Genomic DNA, 20425 nt, shown 5'->3' with positions numbered 1-20425 from the left:
TTCCTCTCCCTCCTTCTTCACTACTGTTACCTGTACCAAGTGTTCCTCTCCCTCCTTCACTGCTGTTAGCTGTACCACGTGTGCCTCTCCCTCCTCCTTCACTGCTGTTAGCTGTACCACGTGTTCCTCTCCCTCCTTCACTGCTGTTTGCTGTACCACGTGTTCCTCTCCCTCCTTCACTGCTGTTAGCTGTACCACGTGTTCCTCTCCCTCCTTCACTGCTGTTAGCTGTACCACGTGTGCCTCTCCCTCCTTCTTCACTGCTGTTAGCTGTACCACGTGTACCTCTCCCTCCTCCTTCACTGCTGTTAGCGGTACCATGTGTCCCTCTCCCTCCTTCTTCACTACTGTTAGCTGTACCACGTGTGCCTCTCCCTCCTCCTTCACTGCTGTTAGCTGTACCACGTGTTCCTCTCCCTCCTTCTTCACTACTGTTAGCTGTACCACGTGTTCCTCTCCCTCCTCCTTCAGTACTGTTAGCTGTACCACGTGATCCTCTCCCTCCTTTACTGCTGTTTGCTGTACCACGTGTGCCTCTCCCTCCTTCTTCACTGCTGTTAGCTGTACCATGTGTTCCTCTCCCTCCTCCTTCACTGCTGTTAGCGGTACCATGTGTACCTCTCCCTCCTTCTTCACTACTGTTAGCTGTACCACGTGTTCCTCTCCCTCCTTCACTGCTGTTAGCTGTACCACGTGTTCCTCTCCCTCCTCCTTCACTGCTGTTAGCTGTACCACGTGTTCCTCTCCCTCCTTCTTCACTACTGTTAGCTGTACCACGTGTTCCTCTCCCTCCTCCTTCAGTACTGTTAGCTGTACCACGTGACCCTCTCCCTCCTTTACTGCTGTTTGCTGTACCACGTATGCTTCTCCCTCCTCCTTCACTGCTGTTAGCTGTACCACGTGTTCCTCTCCCTCCTTCACTGCTGTTTGCTGTACCACGTGTTCCTCTCCCTCCTTCACTGCTGTTAGCTGTACCATGTGTTCCTCTCCCTCCTTCTTCACTACTGTTAGCTGTACAACGTGTTCCTCTCCCTCCTTCTTCACTACTGTTAGCTGTACCATGTGTTCCTCTCCCTCCTCCTTCACTGCTGTTAGCTGTACCACGTGTCCCTCTCCCTCCTTCACTGCTGTTAGCTGTACCACATGTTCCTCTCCCTCCTTCACTACTGTTAGCTGTACCACGTGTCCCTCTCCCTCCTTCTTCACTACTGTTAGCTGTACCACGTGTTCCTCTCCCTCCTTCACTACTGTTAGCTGTACCACGTGTGCCTCTCCCTCCTTCTTCACTACTGTTAGCTGTACCATGTGTTCCTCTCCCTCCTCCTTCACTGCTGTTAGCTGTACCACGTGTCCCTCTCCCTCCTCCTTCACTACTGTTAGCTGTACCACGTGTGCCTCTCCCTCCTTCTTCACTACTGTTAGCTGTACCCCGTGTGTTCCTCTCCCTCCTTCACTGCTGTTAGCTGTACCATGTGTTCCTCTCCCTCCTTCTTCACTACTGTTAGCTGTACCACGTGTTCCTCTCCCTCCTTCTTCACTACTGTTAGCTGTACCACGTGTTCCTCTCCCTCCTCCTTCACTGCTGTTAGCTGTACCACGTGTTCCTCTCCCTCCTTCGTCACTACTGTTAGCTGTACCATGTGTTCCTCTCCCTCCTTCACTGCTGTTAGCTGTACCACGTGTTCCTCTCCCTCCTCCTTCACTGCTGTTAGCTGTACCACGTGTTTCTCTCCCTCTTCCTTCACTACTGTTAGCTGTACCACGTGTTCCTCTCACTCCTTCACTGCTGTTAGCTGTACCATGTGTTCCTCTCCCTCCTTCTTCACTACTGTTAGCTGTACCACGTGTTCCTCTCCCTCCTTCTTCACTACTGTTAGCTGTACCACGTGTGCCTCTCCCTCCTCCTTCACTGCTGTTAGCTGTACCACGTGTTCCTCTCCCTCCTTCTTCACTACTGTTAGCTGTACCACGTGTTCCTCTCCCTCCTCCTTCAGTACTGTTAGCTGTACCACGTGATCCTCTCCCTCCTTTACTGCTGTTTGCTGTACCACTTGTGCCTCTCCCTACTTCTTCACTGCTGTTAGCTGTACCATGTGTTCCTCTCCCTCCTCCTTCACTGCTGTTAGCGGTACCATGTGTACCTCTCCCTCCTTCTTCACTACTGTTAGCTGTACCACGTGTTCCTCTCCCTCCTTCACTGCTGTTAGCTGTACCACGTGTGCCTCTCCCTCCTCCTTCACTGCTGTTAGCTGTACCACGTGTTGCTCTCCCTCCTTCTTCACTACTGTTAGCTGTACCACGTGTTCCTCTCCCTCCTCCTTCAGTACTGTTAGCTGTACCACGTGACCCTCTCCCTCCTTTAATGCTGTTAGCTGTACCACGTGGTCCTCTCCCTCCTTCTTCACTGCTGTTAGCTGTACCATGTGTTCCTCTCCCTCCTCCTTCACTGCTGTTAGCGGTACCATGTGTTCCTCTCCCTCCTTCTTCACTACTGTTAGCTGTACCAAGTGTTCCTCTCCCTCCTTCACTGCTGTTAGCTGTACCACGTGTGCCTCTCCCTCCTCCTTCACTGCTGTTAGCTGTACCACGTGTTCCTCTCCGTCCTTCACTGCTGTTTGCTGTACCACGTGTACCTCTCCCTCCTTCACTGCTGTTAGCTGTACCACGTGTTCCTCTCCCTCCTTCACTGCTGTTAGCTGTACCACGTGTGCCTCTCCCTCCTTCTTCACTGCTGTTAGCTGTACCACGTGTTCCTCTCCCTCCTCCTTCACTGCTGTTAGCGGTACCATGTGTCCCTCTCCCTCCTTCTTCACTACTGTTAGCTGTACCACGTGTGCCTCTCCCTCCTCCTTCACTGCTGTTAGCTGTACCACGTGTTCCTCTCCCTCCTTCTTCACTACTGTTAGCTGTACCACGTGTTCCTCTCCCTCCTCCTTCAGTACTGTTAGCTGTACCACGTGATCCTCTCCCTCCTTTACTGCTGATTGCTGTACCACGTGTGCCTCTCCCTCCTTCTTCACTGCTGTTAGCTGTACCATGTGTTCCTCTCCCTCCTCCTTCACTGCTGTTAGCGGTACCATGTGTACCTCTCCCTCCTTCTTCACTACTGTTAGCTGTACCACGTGTTCCTCTCCCTCCTTCACTGCTGTTAGCTGTACCACGTGTTCCTCTCCCTCCTCCTTCACTGCTGTTAGCTGTACCACGTGTTCCTCTCCCTCCTTCTTCACTACTGTTAGCTGTACCACGTGTTCCTCTCCCTCCTCCTTCAGTACTGTTAGCTGTACCACGTGACCCTCTCCCTACTTTACTGCTGTTTGCTGTACCACGTATGCTTCTCCCTCCTCCTTCACTGCTGTTAGCTGTACCACGTGTTCCTCTCCCTCCTTCACTGCTGTTTGCTGTACCACGTGTTCCTCTCCCTCCTTCACTGCTGTTAGCTGTACCATGTGTCCCTCTCCCTCCTTCTTCACTGCTGTTAGCTGTACCATGTGTTCCTCTCCCTCCTCCTTCACTGCTGTTAGCGGTACCATGTGTTCCTCTCCCTCCTTCTTCACTACTGTTAGCTGTACCACGTGTTCCTCTCCCTCCTTCACTGCTGTTAGCTGTACCACGTGTGCCTCTCCCTCCTCCTTCACTGCTGTTAGCTGTACCACGTGTTCCTCTCCCTCCTTCACTGCTGTTTGCTGTACCACGTGATCCTCTCCCTCCTTCACTGCTGTTAGCTGTACCACGTGTTCCTCTCCCTCCTCCTTCACTGCTGTTAGCTGTACCACGTGTGCCTCTCCCTCCTTCTTCACTGCTGTTAGCTGTACCACGTGTTCCTCTCCCTCCTCCTTCACTGCTGTTAGCGGTACCATGTGTCCCTCTCCCTCCTTCTTCACTACTGTTAGCTGTACCACATGTTCCTCTCCCTTCTTCTTCACTACTGTTAGCTGTACCACGTGTTCCTCTCCCTCATTCTTCACTACTGTTAGCTGTACCACGTGTCCCTCTCCCTCCTCCTTCACTACTGTTAGCTGTACCACGTGTTTGTCTCCCTCCTCCTTCACTACTGTTAGCTGTACCACGTGTTCCTCTCCCTCCTTCTTCACTACTGTTAGCTGTACCACGTGTACCTCTCCCTCCTTAACTACTGTTAGCTGTACCATGTGTGCCTCTCCCTCATTCTTCACTACTGTTAGCTGTACCACGTGTCCCTCTCCCTCCTCCTTCACTACTGTTAGCTGTACCACGTGTTTGTCTCCCTCCTCCTTCACTACTGTTAGCTGTACCACGTGTCCCTCTCCCTCCTCCTTCACTACTGTTAGCTGTACCACGTGTTTGTCTCCCTCCTCCTTCACTACTGTTAGCTGTACCACGTGTTCCTCTCCCTCCTTCTTCACTACTGTTAGCTGTACCACGTGTACCTCTCCCTCCTTAACTACTGTTAGCTGTACCATGTGTGCCTCTCCCTCCTTCACTGCTGTTAGCTGTACCACGTGTTCCTCTCCCTCCTTCACTGCTGTTAGCTGTACCACGTGTGCCTCTCCCTCCTTCTTCACTGCTGTTAGCTGTACCACGTGTTCCTCTCCCTCCTCCTTCACTGCTGTTAGCGGTACCATGTGTCCCTCTCCCTCCTTCTTCACTACTGTTAGCTGTACCACGTGTGCCTCTCCCTCCTCCTTCACTGCTGTTAGCTGTACCACGTGTTCCTCTCCCTCCTTCTTCACTACTGTTAGCTGTACCACGTGTTCCTCTCCCTCCTCCTTCAGTACTGTTAGCTGTACCACGTGATCCTCTCCCTCCTTTACTGCTGATTGCTGTACCACGTGTGCCTCTCCCTCCTTCTTCACTGCTGTTAGCTGTACCATGTGTTCCTCTCCCTCCTCCTTCACTGCTGTTAGCGGTACCATGTGTACCTCTCCCTCCTTCTTCACTACTGTTAGCTGTACCACGTGTTCCTCTCCCTCCTTCACTGCTGTTAGCTGTACCACGTGTTCCTCTCCCTCCTCCTTCACTGCTGTTAGCTGTACCACGTGTTCCTCTCCCTCCTTCTTCACTACTGTTAGCTGTACCACGTGTTCCTCTCCCTCCTCCTTCAGTACTGTTAGCTGTACCACGTGACCCTCTCCCTACTTTACTGCTGTTTGCTGTACCACGTATGCTTCTCCCTCCTCCTTCACTGCTGTTAGCTGTACCACGTGTTCCTCTCCCTCCTTCACTGCTGTTTGCTGTACCACGTGTTCCTCTCCCTCCTTCACTGCTGTTAGCTGTACCATGTGTCCCTCTCCCTCCTTCTTCACTGCTGTTAGCTGTACCATGTGTTCCTCTCCCTCCTCCTTCACTGCTGTTAGCGGTACCATGTGTTCCTCTCCCTCCTTCTTCACTACTGTTAGCTGTACCACGTGTTCCTCTCCCTCCTTCACTGCTGTTAGCTGTACCACGTGTGCCTCTCCCTCCTCCTTCACTGCTGTTAGCTGTACCACGTGTTCCTCTCCCTCCTTCACTGCTGTTTGCTGTACCACGTGATCCTCTCCCTCCTTCACTGCTGTTAGCTGTACCACGTGTTCCTCTCCCTCCTCCTTCACTGCTGTTAGCTGTACCACGTGTGCCTCTCCCTCCTTCTTCACTGCTGTTAGCTGTACCACGTGTTCCTCTCCCTCCTCCTTCACTGCTGTTAGCGGTACCATGTGTCCCTCTCCCTCCTTCTTCACTACTGTTAGCTGTACCACATGTTCCTCTCCCTTCTTCTTCACTACTGTTAGCTGTACCACGTGTTCCTCTCCCTCATTCTTCACTACTGTTAGCTGTACCACGTGTCCCTCTCCCTCCTCCTTCACTACTGTTAGCTGTACCACGTGTTTGTCTCCCTCCTCCTTCACTACTGTTAGCTGTACCACGTGTTCCTCTCCCTCCTTCTTCACTACTGTTAGCTGTACCACGTGTACCTCTCCCTCCTTAACTACTGTTAGCTGTACCATGTGTGCCTCTCCCTCCTTCACTGCTGTTAGCTGTACCACATGTTCCTCTCCCTCCTTCTTCACTGCTGTTAGCTGTACCACGTGTTCCTCTCCCACCTCCTTCAGTACTGTTAGCTGTACCACGTGTTCCTCTCCCTCCTCCTTCACTGCTGTTAGCTGTACCACGTTTTCCTCTCCCTCCTTCTTCACTACTGTTAGCTGTACTACTTGTGCCTCTCCCTCCTTCACTGCTGTTAGCTGTACCACGTGTTCCTCTCCCTCCTTCACTGCTGTTAGCTGTACCATGTGTTCCTCTCCCTCCTTCTTCACTACTGTTAGCTGTACCACGTGTTCCTCTCCTTCCTCCTTCACTACTGTTAGCTGTACCACGTGTTCCTCTCCCTCCTTCTTCACTGCTGTTAGCTGTACCACGTGTTCCTCTCCCTCCTCCTTCACTACTGTTAGCTGTACCACGTGTTTGTCTCCCTCCTCCTTCACTACTGTTAGCTGTACCACGTGTTCCTCTCCCTCCTCCTTCACTACTGTTAGCTGTACCACGTGTTCCTCTCCCTCCTTCACTGCTGTTAGCTGTACCACATGTACCTCTCCCTCCTTCACTACTGTTAGCTGTACCACGTGTCCCTCTCCCTCCTTCACTGCTGTTAGGTGTACCACATGTTCCTCTCCCTCCTTCACTACTGTTAGCTGTACCACGTGTGCCTCTCCCTCCTTCTTCACTACTGTTAGCTGTACCACGTGTTCCTCTCCCTCCTTCACTACTGTTAGCTGTACCACGTGTGCCTCTCCCTCCTTCTTCACTACTGTTAGCTGTACCATGTGTTCCTCTCCCTCCTCCTTCACTGCTGTTAGCTGTACCACGTGTTCCTCTCCCTCCTCCTTCACTACTGTTAGCTGTACCATGTGTGCCTCTCCCTCCTTCACTGCTGTTAGCTGTACCACGTCTACCTCTCCCTCCTTCTTCACTGCTGTTAGCTGTACCACGTGTCCCTCTCCCTCCTCCTTCACTGCTGTTAGCGGTACCATGTGTCCCTCTCCCTCCTTCTTCACTACTGTTAGATGTACCACGTGTTCCTCTCCCTCCTCCTTCAGTACTGTTAGCTGTACCACGTGTGCCTCTCCCTCCTCCTTCACTACTGTTAGCTGTACGACGTGTTCCTCTCCCTCCTTCACTGCTGTTAGCTGTACCATGTGTTCCTCTCCCTCCTTCTTCACTACTGTTAGCTGTACCACGTGTCCCTCTCCCTCATTCTTCACTACTGTTAGCTGTACCACGTGTTCCTCTCCCTCCTACTTCACTGCTGTTAGCGGTACCATGTGTCCCTCTCCCTCCTTCTTCACTACTGTTAGATGTACCACGTGTTCCTCTCCCTCCTCCTTCAGTACTGTTAGCTGTACCACGTGTCCCTCTCCCTCCTCCTTCACTACTGTTAGCTGTACGACGTGTTCCTCTCCCTCCTTCACTGCTGTTAGCTGTACCATGTGTTCCTCTCCCTCCTTCTTCACTACTGTTAGCTGTACCACGTGTCCCTCTCCCTCCTTCTTCACTACTGTTAGCTGTACCACGTGTTCCTCTCCCTCCTCCTTCACTACTGTTAGCTGTACCACGTGTTCCTCTCCCTCCTTCACTACTGTTAGCTGTACCACGTGTTCCTCTCCCTCCTTCACTGCTGTTAGCTGTACCATGTGTTCCTCTCCCTCCTTCTTCACTACTGTTAGCTGTACAACGTGTTCCTCTCCCTCCTTCTTCACTACTGTTAGCTGTACCACGTGTTCCTCTCCCTCCTCCTTCACTGCTGTTAGCTGTACCACGTGTCCCTCTCCCTCCTTCACTGCTGTTAGCTGTACCACATGTTCCTCTCCCTCCTTCACTACTGTTAGCTGTACCACGTGTCCCTCTCCCTCCTTCTTCACTACTGTTAGCTGTACCACGTGTTCCTCTCCCTCCTTCACTACTGTTAGCTGTACCACGTGTGCCTCTCCCTCCTTCTTCACTACTGTTAGCTGTACCATGTGTTCCTCTCCCTCCTCCTTCACTGCTGTTAGCTGTACCACGTGTCCCTCTCCCTCCTCCTTCACTACTGTTAGCTGTACCACGTGTGCCTCTCCCTCCTCCTTCACTACTGTTAGCTGTACCCCGTGTGTTCCTCTCCCTCCTTCACTGCTGTTAGCTGTACCATGTGTTCCTCTCCCTCCTTCTTCACTACTGTTAGCTGTACCACGTGTTCCTCTCCCTCCTTCTTCACTACTGTTAGCTGTACCACGTGTTCCTCTCCCTCCTCCTTCACTGCTGTTAGCTGTACCACGTGTTCCTCTCCCTCCTTCTTCACTACTGTTAGCGGTACCATGTGTTCCTCTCCCTCCTTCACTGCTGTTAGCTGTACCACGTGTTCCTCTCCCTCCTCCTTCACTGCTGTTAGCTGTACCACGTGTTTCTCTCCCTCTTCCTTCACTACTGTTAGCTGTACCACGTGTTCCTCTCCCTCCTTCACTGCTGTTAGCTGTACCATGTGTTCCTCTCCCTCCTTCTTCACTACTGTTAGCTGTACCACGTGTTCCTCTCCCTCCTTCTTCACTACTGTTAGCTGTACCACGTGTGCCTCTCCCTCCTCCTTCACTGCTGTTAGCTGTACCACGTGTTCCTCTCCCTCCTTCTTCACTACTGTTAGCTGTACCACGTGTTCCTCTCCCTCCTCCTTCAGTACTGTTAGCTGTACCACGTGATCCTCTCCCTCCTTTACTGCTGTTTGCTGTACCACGTGTGCCTCTCCCTCCTTCTTCACTGCATTTAGCTGTACCATGTGTTCCTCTCCCTCCTCCTTCACTGCTGTTAGCGGTACCATGTGTACCTCTCCCTCCTTCTTCACTACTGTTAGCTGTACCACGTGTTCCTCTCCCTCCTTCACTGCTGTTAGCTGTACCACGTGTGCCTCTCCCTCCTCCTTCACTGCTGTTAGCTGTACCACGTGTTGCTCTCCCTCCTTCTTCACTACTGTTAGCTGTACCACGTGTTCCTCTCCCTCCTCCTTCAGTACTGTTAGCTGTACCACGTGACCCTCTCCCTCCTTTACTGCTGTTAGCTGTACCACGTGTTCCTCTCCCTCCTTCTTCACTGCTGTTAGCTGTACCATGTGTTCCTCTCCCTCCTCCTTCACTGCTGTTAGCGGTACCATGTGTTCCTCTCCCTCCTTCTTCACTACTGTTACCTGTACCAAGTGTTCCTCTCCCTCCTTCACTGCTGTTAGCTGTACCACGTGTGCCTCTCCCTCCTCCTTCACTGCTGTTAGCTGTACCACGTGTTCCTCTCCCTCCTTCACTGCTGTTTGCTGTACCACGTGTTCCTCTCCCTCCTTCACTGCTGTTAGCTGTACCACGTGTTCCTCTCCCTCCTTCACTGCTGTTAGCTGTACCACGTGTGCCTCTCCCTCCTTCTTCACTGCTGTTAGCTGTACCACGTGTACCTCTCCCTCCTCCTTCACTGCTGTTAGCGGTACCATGTGTCCCTCTCCCTCCTTCTTCACTACTGTTAGCTGTACCACGTGTGCCTCTCCCTCCTCCTTCACTGCTGTTAGCTGTACCACGTGTTCCTCTCCCTCCTTCTTCACTACTGTTAGCTGTACCACGTGTTCCTCTCCCTCCTCCTTCAGTACTGTTAGCTGTACCACGTGATCCTCTCCCTCCTTTACTGCTGTTTGCTGTACCACGTGTGCCTCTCCCTCCTTCTTCACTGCTGTTAGCTGTACCATGTGTTCCTCTCCCTCCTCCTTCACTGCTGTTAGCGGTACCATGTGTACCTCTCCCTCCTTCTTCACTACTGTTAGCTGTACCACGTGTTCCTCTCCCTCCTTCACTGCTGTTAGCTGTACCACGTGTTCCTCTCCCTCCTCCTTCACTGCTGTTAGCTGTACCACGTGTTCCTCTCCCTCCTTCTTCACTACTGTTAGCTGTACCACGTGTTCCTCTCCCTCCTCCTTCAGTACTGTTAGCTGTACCACGTGACCCTCTCCCTCCTTTACTGCTGTTTGCTGTACCACGTATGCTTCTCCCTCCTCCTTCACTGCTGTTAGCTGTACCACGTGTTCCTCTCCCTCCTTCACTGCTGTTTGCTGTACCACGTGTTCCTCTCCCTCCTTCACTGCTGTTAGCTGTACCATGTGTTCCTCTCCCTCCTTCTTCACTACTGTTAGCTGTACAACGTGTTCCTCTCCCTCCTTCTTCACTACTGTTAGCTGTACCATGTGTTCCTCTCCCTCCTCCTTCACTGCTGTTAGCTGTACCACGTGTCCCTCTCCCTCCTTCACTGCTGTTAGCTGTACCACATGTTCCTCTCCCTCCTTCACTACTGTTAGCTGTACCACGTGTCCCTCTCCCTCCTTCTTCACTACTGTTAGCTGTACCACGTGTTCCTCTCCCTCCTTCACTACTGTTAGCTGTACCACGTGTGCCTCTCCCTCCTTCTTCACTACTGTTAGCTGTACCATGTGTTCCTCTCCCTCCTCCTTCACTGCTGTTAGCTGTACCACGTGTCCCTCTCCCTCCTCCTTCACTACTGTTAGCTGTACCACGTGTGCCTCTCCCTCCTTCTTCACTACTGTTAGCTGTACCCCGTGTGTTCCTCTCCCTCCTTCACTGCTGTTAGCTGTACCATGTGTTCCTCTCCCTCCTTCTTCACTACTGTTAGCTGTACCACGTGTTCCTCTCCCTCCTTCTTCACTACTGTTAGCTGTACCACGTGTTCCTCTCCCTCCTCCTTCACTGCTGTTAGCTGTACCACGTGTTCCTCTCCCTCCTTCGTCACTACTGTTAGCTGTACCATGTGTTCCTCTCCCTCCTTCACTGCTGTTAGCTGTACCACATGTTCCTCTCCCTCCTCCTTCACTGCTGTTAGCTGTACCACGTGTTTCTCTCCCTCTTCCTTCACTACTGTTAGCTGTACCACGTGTTCCTCTCACTCCTTCACTGCTGTTAGCTGTACCATGTGTTCCTCTCCCTCCTTCTTCACTACTGTTAGCTGTACCACGTGTTCCTCTCCCTCCTTCTTCACTACTGTTAGCTGTACCACGTGTGCCTCTCCCTCCTCCTTCACTGCTGTTAGCTGTACCACGTGTTCCTCTCCCTCCTTCTTCACTACTGTTAGCTGTACCACGTGTTCCTCTCCCTCCTCCTTCAGTACTGTTAGCTGTACCACGTGATCCTCTCCCTCCTTTACTGCTGTTTGCTGTACCACTTGTGCCTCTCCCTACTTCTTCACTGCTGTTAGCTGTACCATGTGTTCCTCTCCCTCCTCCTTCACTGCTGTTAGCGGTACCATGTGTACCTCTCCCTCCTTCTTCACTACTGTTAGCTGTACCACGTGTTCCTCTCCCTCCTTCACTGCTGTTAGCTGTACCACGTGTGCCTCTCCCTCCTCCTTCACTGCTGTTAGCTGTACCACGTGTTGCTCTCCCTCCTTCTTCACTACTGTTAGCTGTACCACGTGTTCCTCTCCCTCCTCCTTCAGTACTGTTAGCTGTACCACGTGACCCTCTCCCTCCTTTAATGCTGTTAGCTGTACCACGTGGTCCTCTCCCTCCTTCTTCACTGCTGTTAGCTGTACCATGTGTTCCTCTCCCTCCTCCTTCACTGCTGTTAGCGGTACCATGTGTTCCTCTCCCTCCTTCTTCACTACTGTTAGCTGTACCAAGTGTTCCTCTCCCTCCTTCACTGCTGTTAGCTGTACCACGTGTGCCTCTCCCTCCTCCTTCACTGCTGTTAGCTGTACCACGTGTTCCTCTCCGCTTTCACTGCTGTTTGCTGTACCACGTGTACCTCTCCCTCCTTCACTGCTGTTAGCTGTACCACGTGTTCCTCTCCCTCCTTCACTGCTGTTAGCTGTACCACGTGTGCCTCTCCCTCCTTCTTCACTGCTGTTAGCTGTACCACGTGTTCCTCTCCCTCCTTCTTCACTGCTGTTAGCGGTACCATGTGTCCCTCTCCCTCCTTCTTCACTACTGTTAGCTGTACCACGTGTGCCTCTCCCTCCTCCTTCACTGCTGTTAGCTGTACCACGTGTTCCTCTCCCTCCTTCTTCACTACTGTTAGCTGTACCACGTGTTCCTCTCCCTCCTCCTTCAGTACTGTTAGCTGTACCACGTGATCCTCTCCCTCCTTTACTGCTGATTGCTGTACCACGTGTGCCTCTCCCTCCTTCTTCACTGCTGTTAGCTGTACCATGTGTTCCTCTCCCTCCTCCTTCACTGCTGTTAGCGGTACCATGTGTACCTCTCCCTCCTTCTTCACTACTGTTAGCTGTACCACGTGTTCCTCTCCCTCCTTCACTGCTGTTAGCTGTACCACGTGTTCCTCTCCCTCCTCCTTCACTGCTGTTAGCTGTACCACGTGTTCCTCTCCCTCCTTCTTCACTACTGTTAGCTGTACCACGTGTTCCTCTCCCTCCTCCTTCAGTACTGTTAGCTGTACCACGTGACCCTCTCCCTCCTTTACTGCTGTTTGCTGTACCACGTATGCTTCTCCCTCCTCCTTCACTGCTGTTAGCTGTACCACGTGTTCCTCTCCCTCCTTCACTGCTGTTTGCTGTACCACGTGTTCCTCTCCCTCCTTCACTGCTGTTAGCTGTACCATGTGTCCCTCTCCCTCCTTCTTCACTGCTGTTAGCTGTACCATGTGTTCCTCTCCCTCCTCCTTCACTGCTGTTAGCGGTACCATGTGTTCCTCTCCCTCCTTCTTCACTACTGTTAGCTGTACCACGTGTTCCTCTCCCTCCTTCACTGCTGTTAGCTGTACCACGTGTGCCTCTCCCTCCTCCTTCACTGCTGTTAGCTGTACCACGTGTTCCTCTCCCTCCTTCACTGCTGTTTGCTGTACCACGTGATCCTCTCCCTCCTTCACTGCTGTTAGCTGTACCACGTGTTCCTCTCCCTCCTCCTTCACTGCTGTTAGCTGTACCACGTGTGCCTCTCCCTCCTTCTTCACTGCTGTTAGCTGTACCACGTGTTCCTCTCCCTCCTCCTTCACTGCTGTTAGCAGTACCATGTGTCCCTCTCCCTCCTTCTTCACTACTGTTAGCTGTACCACATGTTCCTCTCCCTTCTTCTTCACTACTGTTAGCTGTACCACGTGTTCCTCTCCCTCATTCTTCACTACTGTTAGCTGTACCACGTGTCCCTCTCCCTCCTCCTTCACTACTGTTAGCTGTACCACGTGTTTGTCTCCCTCCTCCTTCACTACTGTTAGCTGTACCACGTGTTCCTCTCCCTCCTTCTTCACTACTGTTAGCTGTACCACGTGTACCTCTCCCTCCTTAACTACTGTTAGCTGTACCATGTGTGCCTCTCCCTCCTTCACTGCTGTTAGCTGTACCACATGTTCCTCTCCCTCCTTCTTCACTGCTGTTAGCTGTACCACGTGTTCCTCTCCCACCTCCTTCAGTACTGTTAGCTGTACCACGTGTTCCTCTCCCTCCTCCTTCACTGCTGTTAGCTGTACCACGTTTTCCTCTCCCTCCTTCTTCACTACTGTTAGCTGTACTACTTGTGCCTCTCCCTCCTTCACTGCTGTTAGCTGTACCACGTGTTCCTCTCCCTCCTTCACTGCTGTTAGCTGTACCATGTGTTCCTCTCCCTCCTTCTTCACTACTGTTAGCTGTACCACGTGTTCCTCTCCTTCCTCCTTCACTACTGTTAGCTGTACCACGTGTTCCTCTCCCTCCTTCTTCACTGCTGTTAGCTGTACCACGTGTTCCTCTCCCTCCTCCTTCACTACTGTTAGCTGTACCACGTGTTTGTCTCCCTCCTCCTTCACTACTGTTAGCTGTACCACGTGTTCCTCTCCCTCCTCCTTCACTACTGTTAGCTGTACCACGTGTTCCTCTCCCTCCTTCACTGCTGTTAGCTGTACCACATGTACCTCTCCCTCCTTCACTACTGTTAGCTGTACCACGTGTCCCTCTCCCTCCTTCTTCACTACTGTTAGCTGTACCACGTATTCCTCTCCCTCCTTCACTACTGTTAGCTGTACCACGTGTGCCTCCCCCTCCTTCTTCACTACTGTTAGCTGTACCACGTGTTCCTCTCCCTCCTCCTTCACTACTGTTAGCTGTACCACGTGTTCCTCTCCCTCCTCCTTCACTACTGTTAGCTGTACCACGTGTTCCTCTCCCTCCTCCTTCACTGCTGTTAGCTGTACCATGTGTACCTCTCCCTCCTTCTTCACTACTGTTAGCTGTACCACGTGTACCTCTCCCTCCTTCTTCACTACTGTTAGCTGTACCACGTGTTCCTCTCCCTCCTCCTTCACTGCTGTTAGCTGTACCACATGTTCCTCTCCCTCCTTCTTCACTACTGTTAGCTGTACCACGTGTTCCTCTCCCTACTTCACTGCTGTTAGCTGTACCACGTGTTCCTCTCCCTCCTCCTTCACTGCTGTTAGCTGTACCACGTTGCCCTCTCCCTCCTTCACTGCTGTTTGCTGTACCACGTGTGCCTCTCCCTCCTTCACTGCTGTTAGCTGTACCACGTGTTCCTCTCCCTCCTTCACTGCTGTTAGCTGTACCACGTGTTCCTCTCCCTCCTTCACTGCTTTTAGCTGTACCACGTGTGCCTCTCCCTCCTTCTTCACTGCTGTTAGCTGTACCACGTGTTCCTCTCCCTCCTCCTTCACTGCTGTTAGCGGTACCATGTGTCCCTCTCCCTCCTCCTTCACTACTGTTAGATGTACCACGTGTTCCTCTCCCTTCTCCTTCAGTACTGTTAGCTGTACCACGTCTACCTCTCCCTCCTCCTTCACTACTGTTAGCTGTACCACGTGTTCCTCTCCCTCCTTCACTGCTGTTAGCTGTACCACGTGTTCCTCTCCCTCCTTCTTCACTACTGTTAGCTGTACCACGTGTACCTCTCCCTTCTTCTTCACTACTGTTAGCTGTACCACGTGTTCCTCTCCCTCATTCTTCACTACTGTTAGCTGTACCACGTGTTCCTCTCCCTCCTCCTTCACTACTGTTAGCTGTACCACGTGTTTGTCTCCCTCCTCCTTCAATACTGTTAGCTGTACCACGTGTACCTCTCCCTCCTTCTTCACTACTGTTAGCTGTACCACGTGTACCTCTCCCTCCTTCTTCACTGCTGTTAGCTGTACCACGTGTTCCTCTCCCACCTCCTTCAGTACTGTTAGCTGTACCACGTGTGCCTCTCCCTCCTTCACTGCTGTTAGCTGTACCACGTGTGCCTCTCCCTCCTTCTTCACTGCTGTTAGCTGTACCACGTGTTCCTCTCCCTCCTCCTTCACTGCTGTTAGCGGTACCATGTGTCCCTCTCCCTCCTTCTTCACTACTGTTAGATGTACCACGTGTTCCTCTCCCTCCTTCACTGCTGTTAGCTGTACCACGTGTGCCTCTCCCTCCTTCACTACTGTTAGCTGTACCACGTCTACCTCTCCCTCCTCCTTCACTACTGTTAGCTGTACCACGTGTTCCTCTCCCTCCTTCACTGCTGTTAGCTGTACCACATGTTCCTCTCCCTCCTTCTTCACTACTGTTAGCTGTACCACGTGTTCCTCTCCCTTCTTCTTCACTACTGTTAGCTGTACCACGTGTTCCTCTCCCTCATTCTTCACTACTGTTAGCTGTACCACGTGTTCCTCTCCCTCCTCCTTCACTACTGTTAGCTGTACCACGTGTTTGTCTCCCTCCTCCTTCACTACTGTTAGCTGTACCACGTGTACCTCTCCCTCCTTCTTCACTACTGTTAGCTGTACCACGTGTTCCTCTCCCTCCTTCACTACTGTTAGCTGTACCACGTGTTCCTCTCCCTCCTTCACTGCTGTTAGCTGTACCACGTGTTCCTCTCCCTCCTTCTTCACTGCTGTTAGCTGTACCACGTGTACCTCTCCCTCCTTCTTCACTGCTGTTAGCTGTACCACGTGTTCCTCTCCCTCCTTCTTCACTACTGTTAGCTGTACCACGTGTACCTCTCCCTCCTTCTTCACTACTGTTAGCTGTACCACGTGTTCCTCTCCCTCCTCCTTCACTGCTGTTAGCTGTACCACATGTTCCTCTCCCTCCTTCTTCACTACTGTTAGCTGTACCACGTGTTCCTCTCCCTACTTCACTGCTGTTAGCTGTACCACGTGTTCCTCTCCCTCCTCCTTCACTGCTGTTAGCTGTACCACGTTGCCCTCTCCCTCCTTCACTGCTGTTTGCTGTACCACGTGTGCCTCTCCCTCCTTCACTGCTGTTAGCTGTACCACGTGTTCCTCTCCCTCCTTCACTGCTGTTAGCTGTACCACGTGTTCCTCTCCCTCCTTCACTGCTTTTAGCTGTACCACGTGTGCCTCTCCCTCCTTCTTCACTGCTGTTAGCTGTACCACGTGTTCCTCTCCCTCCTCCTTCACTGCTGTTAGCGGTACCATGTGTCCCTCTCCCTCCTCCTTCACTACTGTTAGATGTACCACGTGTTCCTCTCCCTTCTCCTTCAGTACTGTTAGCTGTACCACGTCTACCTCTCCCTCCTCCTTCACTACTGTTAGCTGTACCACGTGTTCCTCTCCCTCCTTCACTGCTGTTAGCTGTACCACGTGTTCCTCTCCCTCCTTCTTCACTACTGTTAGCTGTACCACGTGTACCTCTCCCTTCTTCTTCACTACTGTTAGCTGTACCACGTGTTCCTCTCCCTCATTCTTCACTACTGTTAGCTGTACCACGTGTTCCTCTCCCTCCTCCTTCACTACTGTTAGCTGTACCACGTGTTTGTCTCCCTCCTCCTTCAATACTGTTAGCTGTACCACGTGTACCTCTCCCTCCTTCTTCACTACTGTTAGCTGTACCACGTGTTCCTCTCCCTCCTTCTTCACTGCTGTTAGCTGTACCACGTGTTCCCCTCCCACCTCCTTCAGTACTGTTAGCTGTACCACGTGTGCCTCTCCCTCCTTCACTGCTGTTAGCTGTACCACGTGTGCCTCTCCCTCCTTCTTCACTGCTGTTAGCTGTACCACGTGTTCCTCTCCCTCCTCCTTCACTGCTGTTAGCGGTACCATGTGTCCCTCTCCCTCCTTCTTCACTACTGTTAGATGTACCACGTGTTCCTCTCCCTCCTTCACTGCTGTTAGCTGTACCACGTGTGCCTCTCCCTCCTTCACTACTGTTAGCTGTACCACGTCTACCTCTCCCTCCTCCTTCACTACTGTTAGCTGTACCACGTGTTCCTCTCCCTCCTTCACTGCTGTTAGCTGTACCACATGTTCCTCTCCCTCCTTCTTCACTACTGTTAGCTGTACCACGTGTTCCTCTCCCTTCTTCTTCACTACTGTTAGCTGTACCACGTGTTCCTCTCCCTCATTCTTCACTACTGTTAGCTGTACCACGTGTTCCTCTCCCTCCTCCTTCACTACTGTTAGCTGTACCACGTGTTTGTCTCCCTCCTCCTTCACTACTGTTAGCTGTACCACGTGTACCTCTCCCTCCTTCTTCACTACTGTTAGCTGTACCACGTGTTCCTCTCCCTCCTTCACTACTGTTAGCTGTACCACGTGTTCCTCTCCCTCCTTCACTGCTGTTAGCTGTACCACGTGTTCCTCTCCCTCCTTCTTCACTGCTGTTAGCTGTACCACGTGTTCCTCTCCCACCTCCTTCAGTACTGTTAGCTGTACCACGTGTTCCTCTCCCTCCTCCTTCACTGCTGTTAGCTGTACCACGTTTTCCTCTCCCTCCTTCTTCACTACTGTTAGCTGTACCACGTGTTCCTCTCCCTTCTTCTTCACTGCTGTTAGCTGTACCACGTGTGCCTCTCCCTCCTTCACTGCTGTTAGCTGTACCACTTGTGCCTCTCCCTCCTTCACTGCTGTTAGCTGTACCACATGTACCTCTCCCTCCTTCTTCACTACTGTTAGCTGTACCACGTGTTCCTCTCCTTCCTCCTTCACTACTGTTAGCTGTACCACGTGTTCCTCTCCCTCCTCCTTCACTGCTGTTAGCTGTACCACATGTTCCTCTCCCTCCTGCTTCACTGCTGTTAGCTGTACCACGTGTTACACTCCCTCATCCTTCACTACTGTTAGCTGTACCACGTGTTTGTCTCCCTCCTCCTTCACTACTGTTAGCTGTACCACGTGTTCCTCTCCCTCCTCCTTCACTACTGTTAGCTGTACCACGTGTCCCTCTCCCTCCTTCTTCACTACTGTTAGCTGTACCACGTGTTCCTCTCCCTCCTCCTTCACTGCTGTTAGCTGTACCACGTTTTCCTCTCCCTCCTTCTTCACTACTGTTAGCTGTACCACGTCTACCTCTCCCTCCTTCACTACTGTTAGCTGTACCACGTCTACCTCTCCCTCCTTCACTGCTGTTAGCTGTACCACTTGTGCCTCTCCCTCCTTCACTACTGTTAGCTGTACCACGTGTCCCTCTCCCTCCTTCACTGCTGTTAGCTGTACCACATGTTCCTCTCCCTCCTTCTTCACTACTGTTAGCTGTACCACGTGTTCCTCTCCTTCCTCCTTCACTACTGTTAGCTGTACCACGTGTTCCTCTCCTTCCTCCTTCACTACTGTTAGCTGTACCACATGTTCCTCTCCCTCCTCCTTCACTGCTGTTAGCTGTACCACATGTTCCTCTCCCTCCTTCTTCACTACTGTTAGCTGTACCACGTGTTCCTCTCCTTCCTCCTTCACTACTGTTAGCTGTACCACGTGTTCCTCTCCTTCCTCCTTCACTACTGTTAGCTGTACCATGTGTCCTCTCCATCCTCCTTCACTACTGTTAGCTGTACCATGTGTTCCTCTCCCTCCTTCACTACTGTTAGCTGTACCATGTGTCCTCTCCATCCTCCTTCACTACTGTTAGCTGTACCATGTGTGCCTCTCCCTCCTCCTTCACTACTGTTAGCTGTACCATGTGTTCCTCTCCCTCCTTCACTACTGTTAGCTGTACCATGTGTTCCTCTCCCTTCTCTTTAAGTTCTCACCTCAGTCCGTAGAGCAGCCAGCTCTCTCAGACGTCCGTACATCTCCACCTCCGGGTCTTGTTGGGGGAGTGTTGTTGTGCTGGTCTGTTTTGTGGGTTTGTTCTGTCTGGATTGTGTGGACTAGCTCTCTGAGCTCCACCATGTCTCTCTTCAGCTCTGTGAATTCATCCCTCTCAATGATGGAGGAGCAGTGCAGTTGTGGGACCTGGGTGTGTTCAGTGCTGGGGGGGGGGGGGGACTATCCTCGTCTGCAGGACAGTTTGAAGAGGTGTGTTCAGACTGACTCAGGATGGGGGAGTCGTCACGAAGAGAGATCTTGCTATGCTCTCTCTTTGATCTCAATTCAATTTCAATTCAATTCAAAGGGCATTATTGGCATAGGAAACACATGTTTACATTGCCTAAAGCAATCTCACACCTCTCTCAAGATCAAACCAACTACATTTGCATGACAGTGGTGATCAGATGTTTTGTAAGTAGTAGTAAAAACAGACAAATAGCAAGTGAAAATAATATCGCTCTCTCCCAATGCATCTCTTCCTCCCTCCATCTCTATCTCTCCCTCCTTCATCCCTTTCTCTTTCAGTCGGGTAGTGATGGCTACCCATCGGGAGCTAGAGTCTCTTCGCCGTGGCAACAAGACAGCGAGGCCTCCCCCACGCCGCGTCTTCCCCCCACGACGCTCTGAGATCTAGAGTGCCTTCCAAATAGCACCCTATTCCCTATATAGTGCCCTACTTTTGACCTGGGCCCATAGATACTATAGGGAATAAGCCTCTGGTCAACAGTAGTACACTATATAGGGAACAAGGTGCCAATTGGGACCTACAGCGAACCATCATCCCAACGCCCCCAAAGGCTCATGGGTAACAGTCTTCACATAGCGGAGGCTCACTTGAAAGTTGATTTGTATTTATGTTTTGACTTGAAAACTCAAGATCAGTTTGAGAACAATGATCCAAAGTATCAACCCAGATTAGAACTGAATGTTTGTCAAGTTATATGGACACAACATTATAATCATAATGCTGGTCTATAATACCATTTAAGGGTTCTTTTCTTCTCCTCTGTCTTTCCTAATGCTGAGGACATCAGTTAGGAACAGTATGTAGTTACTGTGTTTTGTAGAATGTGTTATTGAATAAATCATTACTAAGGTGAATCTTTGGTTATTGTACATCTCCTCATGTCAGTCGTGGCTCTATGAAACATGTTGCTTTTATAACTAACCAGTCTGAAAAGATTTGCAACATAAAGATCACCTTTACCACTAAGATTTAAAGTCCACCTGTAGACAATGCCCTATATAGTGTACTACTTTAGACCACAGCCCTATATAGTGCACTACTTTAGACCACAGCCCTATATAGTGCACTACTTTAGACCACAGCCCTATATAGTGCACTACTTTAGACCACAGCCCTATATAGTGTACTACTTTAGACCACAGACCTATATAGTGTACTACTTTAGACCACAGCCCTATATAGTGCACTACTTTAGACCACAGCCCTATAT

At 51.5% G+C, this 20425-nt stretch overlaps 1 protein-coding gene across 2 annotated transcripts in view; it reads left to right on the top strand.

Annotated features, from left to right (window-relative positions):
- Window positions 1-20069, top strand: part of LOC123725424 (uncharacterized) — a 31807-nt gene extending 11738 nt beyond the window's left edge. The window contains exon 6 of one of the 2 annotated variants that reach the window (XR_014379613.1): window positions 19494-19516. Coding sequence is in view for 1 of the 2 variants with exons in the window: in XM_082958620.1 (XP_082814746.1) it covers window positions 19494-19602 (109 nt within the window). In the remaining variant the exon portion in view is untranslated. Of the gene's footprint in view, window positions 1-19493 lie in introns of both variants that reach the window. The other variant, XM_082958620.1, reaches the window with a different exon arrangement.
- The last annotated feature ends 356 nt before the right edge of the window (window positions 20070-20425 follow it).

Source organism: Salmo salar, chromosome 12 (assembly GCF_965601325.2).
Source record: "Salmo salar chromosome 12, fSalSal1, whole genome shotgun sequence".
Lineage (NCBI taxonomy): Eukaryota > Metazoa > Chordata > Actinopteri > Salmoniformes > Salmonidae > Salmo > Salmo salar.
Note: the sequence above shows the minus strand (reverse complement) of the source record. Positions and strands in the feature narration are given on the sequence as shown.